The following is a 20,862-nucleotide window of genomic DNA, read 5'->3' as shown; positions in this document are numbered from 1 at the left end:
TAGAGTTGTTCTATGCGTCTTGATATGCACTCAACACTAATTAAAGGCTACTGAGTTAGTCCATTTGCATTGCTCTAAAGGAATACCTAAGGCTGGATAATTTGTAAGGAAAAAAAGTTTATTTTGACTCACGGTTCTCCAGGCTGTATGAGAAGCCTGGTGCTGGCATCTGCTTCCAGTGAGGCCTCAGGGAGCTTTTTACTCATGGCAGAGTGCATAGTGGCAGCAGGTGTGTCATGTGGCGAGATGGGGAGCAAGAGAGAACGAAGAGGTTCCAGACCGTTAAACAAACAGATCTCACCAGACTCTTAAACAAGCAGATCTCATGTGAACTAACTGAGTGAGAACTCCCTCATCACCAAGGGTATGACCTTAAGCCATTCATAAGGGATCCATCCCCATGATGCAAACACTTCCTACCAACCCATACCTCCAACATTGAGGATTACATCTCAACATGAGATTCATAGAGGACAAACATCCAAACCATATCAGGTACCCTTAAGATCTGTGTATGGTCATCCCTCAGTCTCCTCAGGGGATTGGGTCCAGGACCCACCCTCCCCGCAGTATACCAAAATCTGTGGATGCTCAAGTCCCTGATGATATAAAGTGGTGTATCCTATGCACATCCTTACATATAATTTAAATCATCTCTAGATTACTTGGAATACTTAATATGCTATAAATGCTGTATAAAAATTTGTTATACTATATTTTTATTTTTTATTTTTTATTTCTGCATTATTATTTTGTACTTTTTTTCTGAATATTTTGATTCAAGATTGGCTGAATTTGTGAATGGGGAACCAGCAGATACTGATGGATGACTTCATTTCACTGAATGTCAATTTTAATTGCATTTTTAACAAAGTGAATTACAATGCTTACCCGTGTGTTTGAACATTATAGTTCACTGTTTTCAGAAATGGTATAACAGGTTAAGAATACTATAAGAGTCACAGGAAGCATGATAGTGAGAACTGGGTTCAGCAGGCACATCATCATGTAGGACCAGCAAGAAGAACAGAGTGGTGATGGGATTCAACCTTCAGAAGAAATTACCAAGGCAGAGAGATTTGAGAGAGAAGTAACTCAATCATTTCTTATAATCCCTCCGATTCCAAACCTCCCTAAAACAATTAAATACATTTTAATGGCAGGGCAGAATATTAGGGATAATGTGCTTTCAGTAGCTCCATTTCCCTCACCCCTCAAATTTCCCTCAATCACTTGCCAAAACCTAAGTTTCTATAAAATAATGGGAAATAATTATCTTACTTTGCAACTCAAAATAAAAGAGCTTGAAATATAAATGCATGGTTAAGATAATACTTTAAGATAAATGAATTTTATTCCTCATCAGTGTATGAATGCAAATAAGCACTGATCTTTCCTGTTACTGGTAATATAGAAAGAAGAGAAAGAAGTAACAGTCCAATTTAGCACACATTTACTGAGAGTGTAACATGTACTAAATCAGTGGTTTTCAAGCTTTTGTGACTGTGACCTTTAGTAAGAATTGCAATTTATATTGCAGCCCTGTATGTAAGTACATATGTATAACTAAAGCAGTGTTATAAAATAAAACATGTACTTGCTAAATAAGATGAAGTCTGGTATTTACTAGACTAGTATAGTCTGTTTCATGTTTACAGAAATGCAAGTCGTGTTGCATTAATTTCACCACCCGCTAAAAGGTTGTGAACTGTGGTTTGAAAAACACAGTGCTATTCTTTCTACTCAAAATGTGTTCTGTGGACCAACAGCAGCAGCATCTGGGGACTTGTAAGAAATGCAGAACCTGAGACCATACCTCGCACCTGATGAATCAGAATCTGCATTTTAACTAAACCTCCAGATGCTTCCTGTGCAGTTTAAAGCATCAGAAGCCCTGTGCTAGACGATGCCTGAGGAGGGTGCTCTGCACAGATGAAGTCTTCTTGGTATTGTTTAAGGCAGAGATTCTTCCTCGGAGATAGTCTGTATTCAGAATACGCATATTCAAGCCCCAAACTAAGTACAATTCAGTATCTCCAAGGATATCTCAGGGCATTTTTATTAAAAAAAAAAAAAAAAAAAAAAAAAAAACATGTTAACAAACAAGATCCACGAAAGCCTCTGAATCAGACTCTATTTAAGAACCACTGGTATAAAAAGTTAAATGAAAGTTGTGCACTGATTAAGTCGTTGGTTTGTTTACTATTATACAAAGGCGCAAACCTATGTTTCCAGTAATATGGAAAGATTTTATTTTCTATTTCTTTGTGGGTGACTTCATAGAAAGGCACTTTATTCACACAATACTTATTGATGGGGGTATTCCTACTGCTTCTTTTGAATTTACTTCTCCTTATCGGAGAATTTCCAAACATCTCCATTTTACCAATAATTGCCCTTTTATAGAAATGTAATGTGACTTCTGGTAGAAATATTATTATTAGTCCTGCCGAGATAGCAAAATTTATCCCTGGATGACCTCCAGTTGATCCCTTACCAAAGATCTCAACTGCTGAAGAAAATGGGGCTGTCTCTAAGTGGCCATCACTGTTCATTAAGGTCCTTGCCATTGTGTTCGTATCTTTCCTGAGTAATGGGAAGTTTTAGTCTGGAAGTTGCTAATCTTGCTAACACTAAAAGGCTTTCTCCCATTAGCAGCTTCTGTGTTGCATTAATAATAAGAAAGTAATAAAGAGACCGACCTCAGCTGTTCGGTCTCCCCTGAGATGAGGCCCCAGCTTGCCTTTTATCCCCGTGGTCCACTCTAATGGTCTTGCCTGTATTAAAGTAATAGAGTGGATAATAAGATAAGTGCTGTCTATTTTATCAGCGTCTAAAATGCCTTCTTCTTTTTGGGGAGGACCCCTTTTTTTTTTTTAAGACATCCAAATTGAAAACTATACCATTAATACTTTTGCAATTGAAATTGACCTGTTTAATTCATACTGTTTTAAAAATGTAAGCATTGACTATCAAGCACAGGAAAAAAATGTTTTAGAAAAAATAAATCCCTCCACCTTTCTTGGAAGAGTTATAAAACAGATAACTCTCCTAGGGATGTCTTCTTGTCCTTTCTTGAGTAAATCAAATTACTCATCTGGACAGCAGTAAACTAAAGAAAACTAAAGATCTTTGGTTTTATAAGTATTAAAAACTCTTGTTAATAACCAAAAAAGAAATGAAGAGAAAATAACATATTAAAACAAAATAAGTAAGATTGGATTTGACAGGTTCAAGGTGCATGTTAATAAATTGTCTTTGGTATTTAAAATGTTCATAAAGACAGGAACTAATGCTGGGATTAATTGCTTATGTTCTTTTTCTGTTGAAAATATGTTATCTTTTGCAGAAGTGCACTTCTTAAAGATTCCCTTGATTTAAACACTGTTTTTAAATGTATATGATCTGTGTATGGAATTATATTATCTATGCAGTAGTTAGTTGATTGTAATTTTTCATTTTAAAATAAAACTACTTTTTCTTTCAACTGTATATTTTTAACTGGGAAAACAGGTAATTCACCTTGAAAGTGTTGCTCATTCCTTGCACTCAAATACTAGAAATTTTTTCTCAATTTACACTGTTGTATCCTGATTTTGAAAGGCTAACTTTATAATTAGGTGATGTATTGCCTATTTTTGTACTTGTAATTTAGAGGAAAAAAGGACCAATATCAATCATCATTATCAGTGACTAAACAGTGACTCAATGTATTTTTAAAAATAAAATATATGTTCATAACCCTCTAACAAGGAATCACTGTGATTAGCTCTATGCAATACTTATGTGAGATTCAATAAATGACAGTAAAAAACAACTAAAAACTATTTTCTAAAAACTTATAATCAACATATTTTTTCTTATAAGTACTTAACAGTTTGAGGGAAAAAATGTGGGCATATCTAATAAATCAGGGATGCTCGACTAAATTTTTAAAAATTATACATGAAAACTGTCTTTGAACAAAAAAGTCCATAATCTGGAAATAAGAAAATGCTAAATATGTTTCAGTAAAATAGACAGTAGATCTCTCCCTCAGAGAGGTGAAAATTTAACTCCCTTTTAACTAAATAACTCTTTCATATGGTCTATTTATTAGGCAAATAATTTTGATGAATCCAATAAACTCACATGCTTGTTTTATTTAGCATGCAAAATGCAAACGTGTTCACCACATACCAATGGGAAACATATTATTGTTAGAGTTGTCTTTAAATTGGAGGAAAAAGAAGAGTTGCTTATGACATTCTTATGAAGCTTCAATAGCAGACAGGTCCATTGGGAAAGTAGCAGCTTTAATAAAGAATTGTCCTGGAGTTGTAAATATAATGCACAATGACCTGAATTCCTTTTGCTTTTTTCTGTCCTACAGTCCATGAAGGCTCTGGAGAAACTAGTCAAAAGGAGACATCCACCTGTGATATTTGCCAGTTTGGTGCAGAATGTGATGAAGATGCCGAGGACGTCTGGTAATATGCTGTTTTTATTCTTTTAGACAAAATAATGACAGTGATTAATTTCTTTTTAATGCCATCAACCATTCTGCAACAGAAGACATTGTCTGCATTTTTATTTTCTTATTCAGTTCCCAAGTGAAAAAAAAAAATGAGGGCTATAATAACAGCAAGGAATTTCTGAAACTGGATTAAGAGGTGGGCCAGCCAAGCAACTATCCATGGCATTACTTGATAAGGTACACTAAAATATCATTGAAGGCCCCCAAAACTGTCAATGTTAGGACATAGAGGGGAAAAAAAAGTCTTATTTACTAGAATATCTTTGAAAAAGTATCATCAGGGCCGGGTGTGATGGCTCAGGCCTGTACTCCCAGCAGGCCTGTACTCCCAGTACTTTGGGAGGCCAAGGCAGGAGGATCGCTTGAGGCTAGGAGTTCGAGATCAGCCTGGGCACAAAGTGAGACCCACATCTCTACAAAAAAAAAAAATTAATTAGCTGGGTATGGTCATACTAGCCTGTAGTCCCAGCTACTCAGGAGGCTGAGGAGGGAGGAACACTTGAGCACAGGAGGTTGAGGCTACAGTGAGCTGTGATCATGCCATTGCATTCCAGCCTGGGCCACAGAGTGAGACCTTATCTCAAGATTTTTATTTATTTATTTATTTTTTTATTATTATTATACTTTAGGTTTTAAGGTACATGTGCACAATGTGCAGGTTACATATGTATCCATGTGCCACGTTGGTGTGCTGCACCCATTAACTCATCATTTAGCATTAGGTATATCTCCTAATGCTGTCCCTCCCCCCTCCCCGCAACCCACAACCGTCCCCAGAGTGTGATGTTCCCATTCCTGTGTCCATGAGTTCTCATTGTTCAATTCCCACCTATGAGTGAGAACATGCAGTGTTTGGTTTTTTTTCCTTGCGATAGTTTACTGAGAATGATGTTTTCCAGTTTCATCCATGTGCCTACAAAGGACATGAACTCATCATTGTTTATGGCTGCATAGTATTCCATGGTGTATATGTGCCACATTTTCTTAATGCAGTCTATCGTTGTTGGACATTTGTGTTGGTTCCAAGTCTTTGCTATTGTGAATAGTGCCGCAATAAACATACGTGTGCATGTGTCTTTATAGCAGCATGACTTATAGTCCTTTGGGTATATACCCAGTAATGGGATGGCTGGGTCAAATGGTATTTCTAGTTCTAGATCCCTGAGGAATCGCCACACTGACTTCCACAATGGTTGAACTAGTTTACAGTCCCACCAACAGTGTAAAAGTGTTCCTATTTCTCCACATCCTCTCCAGCACCTGTTGTTTCCTGACTTTTTAATGATGGCCATTCTAACTGGTGTGAGATGGTATCTCACTGTGGTTTTGATTTGCATTTCTCTGATGGCCAGTGATGATGAGCATTTTTTCATGTGCTTTTTGGCTGTATAGATGTCTTCTTTAGAGAAGTGTCTGTTCATGTCCTTTGCCCACTTTTTGATGGGGTTGTTTGTTTTTTTCTTGTAAATTTGAGTTCATTGTAGATTCTGGATATTAGCCCTTTGTCAGATGAGTAGGTTGCAAAAATATTTTCCCATTCTGTAGGTTGCCTGTTCACTCTGATGGTAGTTTCTTTTGCTGTGCAGAAGCTCTTTAGTTTTATGAGATCTCATTTGTCCATTTTGGCTTTTGTTGCCATTGCTTTTGGTGTTTTAGACATGAAGTCCTTGCCCATGCCTATGTCCTGAATGGTATTGCCTAGGTTTTCTTGTAGGATTTTAATGGTTTTAGGTCTAACATGTAAGTCTTTAATCCATCTTGAATTAATTTTTGTATATGGTGTAAGGAAGGGATCCAGTTTCCGCTTTCTACATATGGCTAGCCAGTTTTCCCAGCACCATTTATTAAATAGGGAATCCTTTCCCCATTGCTTGTTTTTGTCAGGTTTGTCAAAGATCAGATAGTTGTAGATATGTGGCATCATTTCTGAGGGCTCTGTTCTGTTCCATTGATCTATGTCTCTGTTGTGGTACCAGTACCATGCTGTTTTGGTTACTGTAGCCTTGTAGTATAGTTTGAAGTCAGGTAGCGTGATGCCTCCAGCTTTGTTCTTTTGGCTTAGGATTGACTTGGCGATGTGAGCTCTTTTTTGGTTCCATATGAACTTTAAAGTAGTTTTTTCCAATTCTGTGAAGAAAGTCATTGGTAGCTTGATGGGGATGGCATTGAATCTCTAAACTACCTTGGGCAGTATGGCCATTTTCACGATATTGATTCTTCCAACCCATGAGCATGGAATGTTCTTCCATTTGTTTGTATCCTCTTTTATTTCATTGAGCAGTGGTTTGTAGTTCTCCTTGAAGAGGTCCTTCACATCCCTTGTAAGTTGGATTCCTAGGTATTTTATTCTCTTTGAAGCAATTGTGAATGGGAGTTCACTCAGGATTTGGCTCTCTGTTTGTCTGTGATTGGTGTACAAGAATGCTTGTGATTTTTGTACATTGATTTTGTATCCTGAGACTTTGCTGAAGTTGCTAATCAGCTTAAGGAGATTTTGGGCTGAGACGATCGGGTTTTCTAGATATACAATCATGTCATCTGCAAACAGGGGCAATTTGACTTTGTCGATTTTTAAAAGGCATCATCAGGAAGCAATAGATGATCAGACTTAGTCTGTTTGGGTTTCTATAACAAAATACCATAAACTGGGTAGGTTATAAACAAAAGAAATTTATTTCTCACCATTGTGAAGGCTGAGAAGTCCAAGATCAAGGCAGATTTAGTGTCTGATAAGAGCTCACTTTCTCTTAAAATAGCCTTCTTCTTACTGAAGCTTCACATGGCAAAAAGGGCAAGGGAGGTCTCTGGAGCCTGTTTTATAAGGGCACTAATCCCATTCATGAAGACTCCACCCCCATAACCTAATCGCCTCCCAAAGGTCCTACCTCCCAATACTATCATCTTGGGGGTTAGGATTTCACCATATGAATCTGGGGAGGGGGACACCAACATTCAGATCATACCAGTTGCTAATCTGACTTCTAAGATGATGGAGTAACTACTCTTATAAAGATATGTTCATCAAATAATGAATAATACTTACTATTTTGAATGGGTGCCAACATTTTAGCCTTCTACTGTATTGGCCCCACCTTAAGCACGTTGAAAAGTGAATAACTCAAACTTCTGAGGGAGTTCTTTGTGTCATGATAATGAAAAGAAGCAGCCTTTTTTTATTCCTCTCCTCTTCTCTCTTCTGCTCCTCCCCTCCTCCTCTTCCTCTTCTTCCTCTTCCACTTCCTCCTCTTCTCCTCCTCCTCCTTTCCCTCCCTGTCTTCCCCCTCCTCCTCTTCTTTTCCTTCTCCTTTGTCTTCATCTTCTTCCTATTATTATTATTTCTATTATTTCTCTGTTTTTCTTTTTTACATATACCTCACCGCTTTCAGGAAAACATCTGGCTAAATCCTGGTATTCTTGCAAAAGTTCAGATCCATGGTATGAAGGCAGTATGAAAAGATATGGGCAAGGATAGTGGCACCAGAAAGGCTTAGCAATTGTCTACAGGGCCCAGCCATGGCAACTGTAATTCAGAAAATAAATTCAGTTACAAATGAGACAAGGAGAAGGACAAAGGAGAACCTTAGTCATGGAGAAATTGTGTCAATCAGAAAAACTCGTCAAGAACTGAAACAGGAAAGCCTGGATAGATATTGGAACTGGTATACAAAGCCAAGCCTTGGTCACAAGTTGCTGGGAGAAGCATAGCCTACGTCTGAGAAATAAATTACAAGGTCAGAATGAAACGAGCAGCAAAGCTGAATGCTAAATCAGTTAGCTCTTGGCTACGATATCTTGTATGCCCCGAGCATAGGGACAAGATTAGCTCCAAAATGCAGAATAAGCCTGAACCTCCAGATGGGGGCTAAGTGGCCACGGCTGTGAAGATTAGAGGGCTGTAGGGGCAGGGAGCCAAGAAGATCATTAGACTTCCAAGGCAAGAACGAAAGTTATTAGTGTTTAAATAAAATGTATTTAAAATGTTCAATGTAAGCAATAAGGAATTGTGCTGAAATGACAAGTGCATCGATTTTCATTTACATACCTTGTATGTTAACATACCTTTGTATGTTAACATATTGTATTTAGTCATGGCCATGAAGGGTAGATTGGAAACAGCTGAAGGACACAGGAATAAAGCAATGAGTGAAATTAAATAGGCATAGCGTGAAAAAGGCTGTAAAGTAAGATAGGAAGCAATAGCGGAGTGATCTGACTATAGTACTAGGCAACAGAACCTTCACTAAATCAAGGGAGCGTTGATACACTATTGATTTTGGATGACACCATGGCCAGGTTCTCTCAAACATAAAATACTACATATGCTGTGTGGCAACAAAGAGTACAACTTATTGTTTTATTTTTTTCCTTTAACACTAACTAAACTATAATTTTACATGTACAGATTTCCTCAAACCTGCATTATGAAGTAATAACAAGATGTGAATAACTGCTGATATGAAATAATGTTCTTACTATATTCACAATACTGAAACAAAGGTGAAAAATTAATTTCTGATCTTTCTTTAACCCTGGCCTAATAAGTTAATATTTTGCATTTTCCCACAGGATTAAATCTAGTTATTCAAACATTCTTAAGTACTTTCAAGATGAAGATAAATCTTTATTAGAATAAAAAAGTCAGTACACAGTTAGATGATCATGTTTTCATAGTTAGATGAGTTTTTGAGTTCAGAAGAAAGTCACACCAGAGATGGGAATAAAAAAATTAATAAATAGGGGAAAGAGAAGGAGAATAAAATAAAAGGAGAAAAAAATAATAATTAGATGGCATTGACAAACTATGATACTAATGACATAACATTTTAATGCTTTTATTTTGAGAAAACAGATGGCTTGTAATCTAATATAAGACCCTAGTTTATGTTCTATGATTTCATTTCAAGGTTTCTCTCTTGCATTTTTTTTATATGGAGAACATCAAGGCTGTAAAAAATCAGAAAATTTTAGGTTCTCTCGACAGGAAAGGAAGACCATTGCTACAAAATATTTTTTCAGTTATAGATATTAACTTAAATGTAGGAAAGGATTAAGCTTCCAAAAGAGGGTTAAAATTCAACAGGACAAATTATTCACACCCCAGTACATCCATTCTCATAACAGAGGTATCTTTCATTAAGGATGGACTTCAAAAGTAACTGAAACACCTGTGTGAAGGGATGTGTGTGCCTGTTTATAGGGAAGGGGCTAAGAGAAGAAGAAAGGGATTAAAATATCATTTCTCTTTATATCTAGACTGAAAACAGTCAAAACTAATACATTTATACATAAAAGAGACTCTCAAATACACCCTGCCAAATATAATTTATAAAGAAGAAGAATGGCTTATAAATAAGTCAAATACAATAAAATTGACTCACTGCAAAGTAATAAAGCTCCATCTGATAGCATTGGGAATACCAACATGATTTCAGCAAATATTTCTGATTTCACTTTAGAAACAACCTTATATTCCCTTAATTATCTTACCTGATAAATTATCTCAGTAAGTCCAAAGTAGGTCAGTGGAAACTCTTTTCTCCGGGAACTATTCCTTAGAAGTAATTAGCCTGGAACTTTCTGCTGGTTCTGTCAGTCAGAAGTAGTTCAGAGCCCTGGGGTTGATACTTGATTTAATATACGTATACATACAAAAGCATTGATAGCTGGGTCTGACCATAGGAATGGCTGGGTATGAAATTGGCTGCATGCCTAATATTTCCAGGAAGAGGGCACAGGTGCACAGGTGTAAGAGCAGATGCAGCCAGATGACAAATGACATAAAGGGACAATTTAAATTATTAGGTATATTTGCTTTATATGTATTCTTCATAGCTCTTTATCCCTGTTTTAACTTTGCTTTTGTAGTATTCTCTACATGCCACTCAAGCTCCATTAGCGATATCATATTGGCTTAAATGCTATTAACTCCTTAGTAGTCATTCATTTTGTCTTTGAAAGCATTAATAATATTTTCCAGTTTTAGTGTATAACATCCTTAGTGTTTGAGTGCAGTGGTAAGAAAGGAAAGCAGCAAAGTTGTTGCAATAAAATGAGTTCCAAAGAGGAATGAATGAATGTTTATTTTTTTCTCTATTTCATTGATGTTTCGTAACTGAAACAGGGTGTGGGATCTGGCATTTCTTTTCTGGGTGTCTCTTACAAAGACAGCTTAGTTTGAAGTCTTTAACATCTTGCTCCTTTGATCTGAGAAGGCTCCTTGTCATTAGGAAGACTGTGTGTTATTGGCAACCTGCCCACATTTAATGCATTTTGGATTGTGGAGGCTCATGAATATCTGAAGTGGGGCAATGGCCATGGGATGATCCTTGGCACTAGATTTCATCATAGGAATAAGTAAATTAGACATTAGGTCTTGCCGACTTTAGTACCTTTGGGTTGTGAGTTTGATAGGGAAAATTAAAACACCTCTGAGGAAAATACAGAAATGGTTTCATTTAAAACCACTCCTGGTTGACAATTGAACAAAAAGATTGTGTTTAAAGTGGAAACTGCAATCTTTGTATTGTTTTTCTACTAAGTAAAAAGGTCAGACTTGGATATGGTATATTGAAAGAGGATGCTGATTAGTCATAAAATTTTAGCCATCTAAGAGTTCATTCAGTTTCTCCCTAGGGTGTTTCCCTTTTATTAATTTCCTTTGCTCTCTGGCCCCAGAAGTGTAACTGGTAACCAACGTTAAGTGTGGTTTCTAATATGAGTTTACTCATGGAGACAAAAAAAAAAAAAAAAAAAAAAAAAAAAAAACAGAAAAAAGATAATAGATCTGCTCTAGAAAATCCAAGGTTTTTGTTGAATGCATGCATGGCTTTTTGAGAAAACATTTTAGTTTCAAGATTCCTGGAGTTGAGGTATGACCTCCCTCCATTTACCTCTTATCTCCACCTTGAAGACAGTAGCTGTCACCTCTGAAAGCTGCAGTAGTGTTTTCTGTTTGTGTCAATGAGTGGGAACTGAAGAGTAGATACCTCTCGTTCCTTTAATGATTCCATTTGCCCAAAAAATGTTTCGGGGTGGGGGGTGCATATACAGCTCCTGACTTAGGGAAGCACACATCTTTCCACTCAGAATTTCAAGGGGAAAATGTTGATAGTTTTTAGCAAAGGTGTGTCCAAATCTAAAAGTTGGGGTTTGCTTTCATTATTTATTTCTTTTCTGTATTTCTTCACCTATCTTGATCAAGAAAATAAACAGCTTATATTTTTCTAAATTTCACACGATGTAATAAAATTTAGAAGTAAAAGACTAGCAATTCTGACATGGTCTGTACGATGGTCTATACAGGGCATTAAACAATGCCCAGTGTCAACAAATGCCGTATTTGCAATCCAAACTTCTGTCTGCAGTAGCTGCCAGTAATCCAACCTGCAAACTGAAGTTAAAAGCTTCAAATGTTACTCAGGAAGACAAATGAATAACAATGACACTTCTAATATGCAACAGTCAAATAATAACAACCACCACCACCAACTAGCCACCCCTCCAGAAAAAGGAGAGTTATGAAAGTAAAAAATAAAAAAAATTGAAAAATAAAAATAAACAATAGTCTTTAATCTTGGGTCTTCTGTGATGCTAGTCTACCTTTTTTTTAAAAAAAAAAATGGGTTTTCACATAAATTCTAGAGAATCTTTTAAATTTTTCTCAGTATCCATACCTCAACTGTACTAGCTATCACAGTGATTAATGAAACTTAATTAGGTTATGACAGCTACAAACCCAGATCTGGTGTAGACTACCAAGAAATATGGGGATAAAGAATTCTGAACTTCAATGTGTTTTATTTGTTTTTACAATATTTATTAGGCCATGCAGTTTAAATCATGTAATTTCTATTTTATGTCAAAATCATAAAATACTGCCTGGCAACAGAACAAAGGAAACAAAACTCCTAAGTACAGATTGTATTTCTACCACTAGCTTAACAGTTTTCATTATTCGTTTCTCTTTTTACTTGCTTTGTTTGTTTGTTTGAGACGGAGTCTCGCCCTGTGGCCCAGGCTGGAGTGCAGTGGTGCTATCTCAGCTCACTGCAAGCTCCGCCTCCAGGGTTCACATCATTCTCCTGCCTCAGCCTCCCAAGTAGCTGGGATTACAGGCGCCCGCCACTACTCCTGGCTAATTTTTTATATTTTTAGTAGAGATGGGGTTTCACCGTGTTAGCCAGGATGGTCTCGATCTCCTGACCTTGTGATCCTCCCGCCTCAGCCTCCCAAAGTGCTGGGATTACAGACCTGAGCCACCGCACCTGGCCTTTACTTGCTTTTTAAATCTTTGCTTGCTTTTTAAATCTTGTTGTAGGCCACTCCTTGTTAATGGTAGGTTGCCTAACTTTTGGTGCTCATTCATTAAACTCACTCTCTATTTCTTCTTGAGTTTTCATATCTCAGTTTCTAGCATATTCTGAGTCAGCGATTTCTGTCTCCACACTCAGGGAATACCTGCTCCACGTTCCAATGTCCCAGTGTAACATCCCAGTCTCAGAGATAATAATAGGAATCTCATTGTAGTTATCAAAGTGTGACAAACCTTTCCAAAGCGTGTCAGACACCATCCTAAATGTCTGGATTTATAGAGCCATTTAATCCTCACCATAGTCTTATAAATTTAATACACTAGTAATTCTCATGTTACAAAACAGAAAACTGAGGCACAGACAGGTTAATCAAACTTCCCAAAGCCAAACAGCAAGTGAGAGAGCCACGATTCGTGCCAGCCAGGCAGACTCCATGCTCTTAACTACCACTCAGGGTCTTCTCTTATAAATTATGTGTGTTTATAAGTGTATACTGTGAGTATGCACACATGCACACACACACACATAGACCAAATGTATCTATCTTATATATTCAGGATAGAATTTTACATGTTTTAATGGGAAAACAAAGACTTTAAGTGGCAGTTTGGGGTGAAATTCACCACTAACATACCTACATTGTGTATGATGCCCTTGAAGTTCTTTTTCACTTGGTATATAAAATATATTTCTTTGTAGTTCCCTTCAAGACTGTGTAGTTTTCATTTGTTTGTTTTTCACAGAGGTATTGAATTATTATGCATAGAGCATATTCTTATCATGGTTATGCATGCATCCAATCAGATGAGAATGTTACTAGACTTAAGGTTGCACAGAAGACACACACCTTCACCAAAACCTGAGGTTTTTTAGCTGCTTCAATTCAATTTGCCTGTTTTGCAGTGGCAATGGCAATCCTGACTGTGAACCAAAGCTTATTACAAATGTCTATTTCTGATGTAAGAATAGAAATTCCTGGAGATGAGAAATAAAAAAAGAGGGAAGCGTCACCAAATTAAATAAAAATAAATATGACAGTGGGATTTAATCTCTATCTTAGTAGCAATGCCCTGCTGTATCTTTTAATTTAGCAATTAAAATATGATGTAAAGCCTCTTATGTTCCAATATAACATATGTTTTTGATGGTTATATTAAAATGGGAAATGGGTTTTACATTTTTTCTAAATATAAATACACGCATTCCATCATAGTGATTTAAAAAAAAATAGAAATACAAAAACTTTAGGAAAATGTCATCCCTCTCTAAGATAATCATTGTGAAATTTGGAGATATATTTTCCGTGTGTGTGTGTGTGTGTGTGTTTTATGAGAATCTAACAATATTTTACATATAAACAAAACCACTTATCTTGAAAATTTTTAGTTAATCTTGAGGGTGAGTTATTTGGTGATTGTTAGGAATGCCAAACCAATTTAAGAATAATGTATTTATACCGGAATGCAATTTCTGTGTCCCAAGCTCTGATTATTCTTTCTAAATTTTCAGCACTTCTAAAAAAAAAATTCATTTGAGGGTACTGTCTTAACGTTTGTGATCTAAAAAATTATCAAAGCCTATATCCCCTCTAAGCCTGTGTTAAACATTTTTCTTGTTTAACTCCAAGAGACTAGACAGTATATGAACTGAAAACATTTCCACTGTCTGTATCCAGAGTGTTCATAATAAATAGCTTTCTGAGGCATAAGCATTGTTTGCTGAGAAACTGTCCTCCCAAAGGTGTATTAAATCGGGTAGAAACTGTTGCTGGTCTTCTGTGGTTTACTTCCAAATAGTAATATATTGTATGTGTTGACTCATCTAAACTACAAATCAGTGAACCATCCTCAGCAGCCAACATCAGTCTGTTCCAGACACATTTCCCTACAAACAGGGCATATAATATCTAATAAGTGATTGAACAAATTGTAAAATTATATGCAACACCCAATCAAAAAATCAATACTGCTGAAAGTCTAAATGCTTATTAGAGAAAAAAAGCCAATAAATAATGAAAACGAATATCTGATTTTCTAGCCCCCCTAATGTAAAGTAAAATTAATCAAGAGTGGGTCCATTCATCCTTTTATCACTAAGCTATGAATGGAACATAAGAAATCAGGACAATGCATTTGGGACAGATGATCTTCTGAAGATTGTTTACCACAGCTCTCTTTTATTTATTGCAGCCTTTCAAAGTCTTTGACACAGTAGTTCACTGTATTCTCTGAGCTCATCCTGAAATGAGCTTTCTACAATCAAAATTATATTATCCATGGTAATAAAAGTAATGGTAGGTTCTAACTAGCCATAAGGTCTTATAATAAGCAGATATCAGGAGATGTTTATCTGGGAGAAGTGCACAACAGTTTGGAAAAAGGCAAAAATAAGAAATAAAATAAAATATTAGCTTCACATTAGCAAAAATTAGTGATGTATTTCTGTAATAAACATAGGTATCTGCAGGCCAGGCACAGTGGCTCACGCCTGTAATCCAAGCACTTTGGGAAGCTGAGGCAGGCAGATTGCCCGAGCTCAGGAGTTCATGACCAACCTGGGCAACACGGTGAAACCCTGTCTTTACTAAAATACAAAAAATTAGCTAAGCATGGCAGCATGTGCCTGTAGTCCCAGCTACTTGGGAGGCTGAAGCAGGAGAATTACCTGAACCTGGGAGGCAGAGGTTGCAGTGAGCCAAGATCACGCCACTGCACTCCAGCCTGGGTGACAGAGCAAGACTCCATCTAAAAAAATAAAAATTAAATTAAAAAAAGCAGGTAACACAGGTATCTGCATAAATTTGGAACTTAGGATATTCAAATATAACATCAAATGATCAATAATGAAAAAAATTATATATTTGATTACAATATGCAACTTAATTTTAATTGAATATTGTCTTCCCTAGAAAGTATGCTGATTTTTGGAAAAAGAAACCACAACAGAACTGCTTGCATTACAGCTACACTAGATGGTCAGACTTGGGGGGAAAAAGAAAAGAAAAAGAAGAAGCCCTGCATTGATCAATATATTGGTATATTAATCAGGGTTCTTCAGAGAAACAAAGGAATAGGAGGCAAAAATTTTTCTAGTGAATCACTAGAGATAATAGTGGAAGGTGACAGTTCCATTTCCACCCCTTGATTTCTGGACCAATGAATTTTGGCTATGGGAGACAGAGCACCACATATTAAATGCTGATTCAGAGCACATACAGCCTTCTGGAGAACCTTGCACCAGTCCTAGAAAGTATTGCCACCTAGCTGGTGTTACAACTGTGATTTCTTTCTCTTTTTTTTTTTTTTCTTTGAGACAGTGTCTTGCTCCGTCACCCAGGCTGAAGTGCAGTGGCATGATCTTGGCTCACTGCAACCTCCACCTCCTGGGTTCAAGCAATTCTCCTGTCTCAGCCTCCCAAGTAGCTGGGACTATAGATGCATGCCACACGCTCAGCTAATTTTTGTATTTTTAGTAGAGACAGGGTTTCACCATATTAGTCAGGTTGGTCTCGAACTCCTGACCTCAGGTGATCCACCCACCTCGGCCTCCCAAAGTGCTGGGATTACACCTGTGATTTCAAAAAACCATTCCACCACTCTGTCAAGCCAGCAGCTATAGGATGGCAGGAAACATGGTAAGACCAGGGAATTCCATGAGCATATACCCATTGCCATCCTTCTTTGGTGGTGAAGTAAGTTCCTTAGTCAGAAGCAATGCTGTGTGGAATACCAAGATGGTGGATAAAGCATTCTGTAAGTCCACGGATGGTAATTTTGGGAGAAGCATTGTGTGCAGGAAGAAAAATTTATATCCAGTGTAAATACTTATTTCAGTAAGGACAAACTGCTGTCTCTTCCATGATGGAAGCAGTCCAATATAATCAACCTGCCACCCAGGAGCTGGTGCTCCTCATGGATTGGTGCCATATCAGGAACTCGGTGTTGGTTTCTGCTTCTAGCAGATTAAGAACTCAGTGGTGGCTGTCGCCAGGTTGGTCTTGGTGAGTAGGAGTCTATGTTGCTGAGCCTATGAATAACCCCCCCTTTTTGCCACAATGGTCACTTTGTTCATGAGCCCATTGGGCAATGAACAGGGTTGGCTGGAGAAAGAAGCCGAGTGGTAGCTACAGAATGGGCCATTCTATCCACTTTATTATTACAGTCTTCCTCTGCTGAGGTTACCCTTTTGTGAATATTTACATGGGACACAAATATCTTCATGGTTTTTTGCCCATTGAGAGAGATCTATCCACATACTTCTTCCCCAAATTTCCTTCTCACCAGTATTCCAATCATGTTCCTTCCAAGTCCTTGACCATCTACCAAACCATTGGCCACAGTCCATGAATCAGTGTACAGTCACACGTCCTGCCGTTTCTCCTCAGCAAAGTGAACAATCAGGTGCACTGCTTGAAGTTCTGCCTACTGGAAGGATTTTTCTTCACCACTGTCCTTGAGGAATGTTTCAGAGAAGGTCTGTAGTGCTGCAGCTGCCCATTTTCAGGTGGTAGCTGTATATCATGCAGAATCTTCTGTAAATCAGGCCTGAGTCTTTTTTCCTCTATCAACTGATCACAAGGAGCTCCCCCATGAGGCCACAGAAGCAGGCGGGAGAGAGAAGGTCCTGTAATAGGAGTGAGTGCCACGACATTTAGGCCCCTTCTTTTCATGTAACTTACTTGTGCCAAGGGCCTGATTTGACCTAATCTCATACAAAGCACTTCCATTTGATGATGGAGAGCTGCTGTGCATGCCCAACTTCATGGCTTTGTGGGTAAGACAACACTCAGCTCATGGTGGGAAGCTCAGGTCGAATAGTAACTGAGTAGTGCATAGTTAAGTACTAAGTCTCTACCAAGGCCCAGTAGCAAACTAAGAACTGTTTCTCAAAAGGAGAGTAGTTATCCACAGAAAATATCAGGGCTTTGTTCCAAAATCCTAAGGATCCACACTGTGATTCACCAATAGAGGCCCATCAAAGGCTCCAGACAGCATCCCTGTCTACCACTGACACTTCAAGCACCATTGGATCTACTGGATCATAAGGCCCAAGTGACACAGCAGCTTGCACAGCAGCTTAGACCTGTTACGAGTCTCTTCTTGTTCTGGGCCCCACTGAAAACTAGCAAAAAGCAGTTTACTCAGTAAATGAACTAGAGTAACACACTCAAATAAGGAGTATGTTGCCTCCAGAATCCAAAGAGGCCCACTAGGCTTTGTTCCTCTTTTATGGTTGAAGGTGAGGCAAATGCATCAACTTATCCTTTACCTTAGAAGGGATATCTCACATGCTTCACATATGGACCCCTAGAAATTTCACTGACTTTTCTTGAAAATTCAGTCTCTGACATGTAAATGTCTTACCAATAACTATAGAGTAGTTGCTACTTCTTGCTCATTACGTCCAATCAGCATCATGTCACCAGTATAATAGACTAGTGTGATATCTTTTGGAAGGGAAAGGTGATAAAGATTCCTGCAAACTAAATTATGACATAGTGGTAGAGAATTAACATACCCCTGTTGCAGCACAGTGAAGCTATATTGCCGACCTTGCTAGCTAAAAGCAAACTGATTCTGGTTGTTCTTATTGAGAGGTATGGAGAAAAATGCATTTGCTAGATCAATAGCTGCATACCAGGTACCAGGGGATGTATTAACTTGCTCAAGCAATGAAACCACATCCAGTACAGCAGCTGCAAATGGAGTCATCACCTGGTTAAGCTTATAGTAATCCACTGTCATTCTCCAAGATTCATCTGACTCCCGCACAGGCAAGTTGAGTGAGAACATAATAAGAATCACCCCGTCCCTGAGTCTTTCAAGTCCTTGATGGTGCAGTCTTTCCAGGAATGTAGTGTTTCTTTGTGTTTAATATTTTTCAAGGTAAAGGCAGTTTTAGCAGCTTCCACTTATCTTTTCCTACCATCCTAGCCTTCATTCCACATGTCATGGAACCAATGTGGGGTTTCTGCCAGCTGCTGAGAATGTCTACTCCAATTATACATTACAGATCTGAGGAAAGAAACACAGTGTGGGTTCAGGGACCCACTGGATCCACTGTGAGATGGAACTGAGCTAAAGCGTCACTGATCACCTGACCTCCATAAGCCTGTACTCTGACTGTGGACCACAGTGATGTTTCGGGTCTTTTGTAATTAGTGTCAGTTCAGAGTGAGTGTCCATTAGTCCGTGAAAGGTCTGATTCCCAATGCACAGTTATTCTGGCAAACAGCTGAAGGTCCTTTTGAGGAAGGCTCAGAGAAAGATTAACAGTATACATTTTTGGCACTGTACCAGGGCCCTTTCTCAAGGGGACCTGACCTCCCCTTTATGCAAGGGGTTCTGTATCCATAAACTGGCTCTAGTCTGAGACTTGATTAAGGGACCATGACTCTCTTTTTTTATGATGTAGGCTAGACTTTTGTTTAAGAACTTTTCTGCTTATCAAATCAAGTAAGATTTAGTAGGCTTTCCATCTATTTTTCACTTTTAGGAACACCATGATCCTAAAACACTAGCAAGGAACACTAGCCAATACCATAGGTCTCCATGAATCTGGCTATTCTGATTGCTGCTTTTGACCCTGCTTTTGGCAGTTGAGTGCTGCCACTTGGCCCCTGCTGCCCTGAGACCCAATTACTCCAATTGCATTTAGATTTCCCAATTCAGTTACTGCTATTCCCATTTAAGTTCTGGCCTGCAGAGAAGAGTGGTCCTAGAGCTCTTCAAGGATGTTGTGGCTCTCCTCGCAATCTGTTTCTAACAATACGGGTAGAAGGTACATCTTCTGGACCCTTCCGGTGTGTGTGAGTGGTCTTAAATGACAAATTGACTCTAGCATTCCAGTCTCTCTAAGCCTTTGAACCTCTTTCTCTGTGTTAAACTGAGGCATGCCTAGCATTTCTAATTCGCTCACTGTGGACCACCTTTTGGTCCATGTTTCAGTCAACCAAGCAACCAAACTGCCAGAGCTCTTTCAAATTCCCCAAGTTGCAATATTAAATGCAGTATTAAATATCTGCAGAGTGAGCTCATATCAATAAATTCAGCCTGATTCATAACTTCATGTTCTTTTCACCATTATCCCACACCTTAGTATCCATTCCTACACATGTTTTTGGGATTTTTGTATAAGTTAGGAACTTAGGTAGTTATTTTGGAGTGTAGCACACCTCTTCATGGATTTCACTTCCTATCTCACTTTTAGGTGCCCACTGGAACTTGAGTTCAGTACAGGCATACCTCATTTTAGTGTGCTTCGCTTTACTGCACTTCAAAGATATTGTATTTTTCACAAATTAAAAGTGTGTGACAACACCATGTAAAGCAAGCCTACCAGCACATTTTTTCCAACAGCATGTACTCACTTCATGTCTCTGTGTCCTATTTTAGCAATTCTCACAATATTTCAAACTTTTTCAAACATTTCTGTTATGATGATCTGTGATCAGTGTTTTTTTTTTTTTTGAGGCAGAGTTCAATGGCGTGATCTCGGCTCACTGCAACCTCCGCCTCCTGAGTTTAAGTGATTCTCCTGCCTCAGCCTCCCAAGTAGCTGGGATTACAGGTGCCTGCCAGTACGCCCAATTAATTTTTGTATTTTTAGTAGAGACAGGGTTTCACCATGTTGGTCAGGCTTGTCTTGAAGTCCTGACCGCAGGTGATCCACCTCCCCCGGCCTCCCAAAGTGCTGGGATTACAGGCGTGAGCCACCGCACCCGGCCGATCAGTGATCTTTAATGTTACTACTGTAATTGTTTTTGGGCACCCAAACCAAACCCATATAAAACAGTAAACTTAAGTGATAAAATGTTATATGTTTTACTGACCCACTGATCCCCCATCTCTCTGCTTTTCTACGGCTTCCCTAGCATGAATGGTATTCCACTGTATGAATATACCATATTTGGGTTATTTGTTCATCATTTGAGGAATATTTGGGTTGTTTCTACCTTTTGGCTACTATGAATAATGCTGTTATGAACATTTATGTATGAGATTGTGTGGGAATGTATGTTTTCAGGTCTCTTGG

General features: G+C 38.1%; 1 protein-coding gene across 1 annotated transcript in view; it reads left to right on the top strand.

Moving 5' to 3' along the window:
* The window catches only part of TMEFF2 (transmembrane protein with EGF like and two follistatin like domains 2), a 255,232-nt gene that overhangs the window by 134,216 nt on the left and 100,154 nt on the right, over nucleotides 1-20,862 (top strand). The window contains exon 5 of the mRNA XM_055290076.2: nucleotides 4,373-4,469. Within this exon, the coding sequence (XP_055146051.1) occupies nucleotides 4,373-4,469 (97 nt within the window). The remainder of the gene's footprint in view (nucleotides 1-4,372; nucleotides 4,470-20,862) is intronic.

This window comes from Symphalangus syndactylus, chromosome 8, assembly GCF_028878055.3.
Source record: "Symphalangus syndactylus isolate Jambi chromosome 8, NHGRI_mSymSyn1-v2.1_pri, whole genome shotgun sequence".
Taxonomy (NCBI): domain Eukaryota; kingdom Metazoa; phylum Chordata; class Mammalia; order Primates; family Hylobatidae; genus Symphalangus; species Symphalangus syndactylus.
This window is presented reverse-complemented; position numbering and strand designations above follow the sequence as displayed.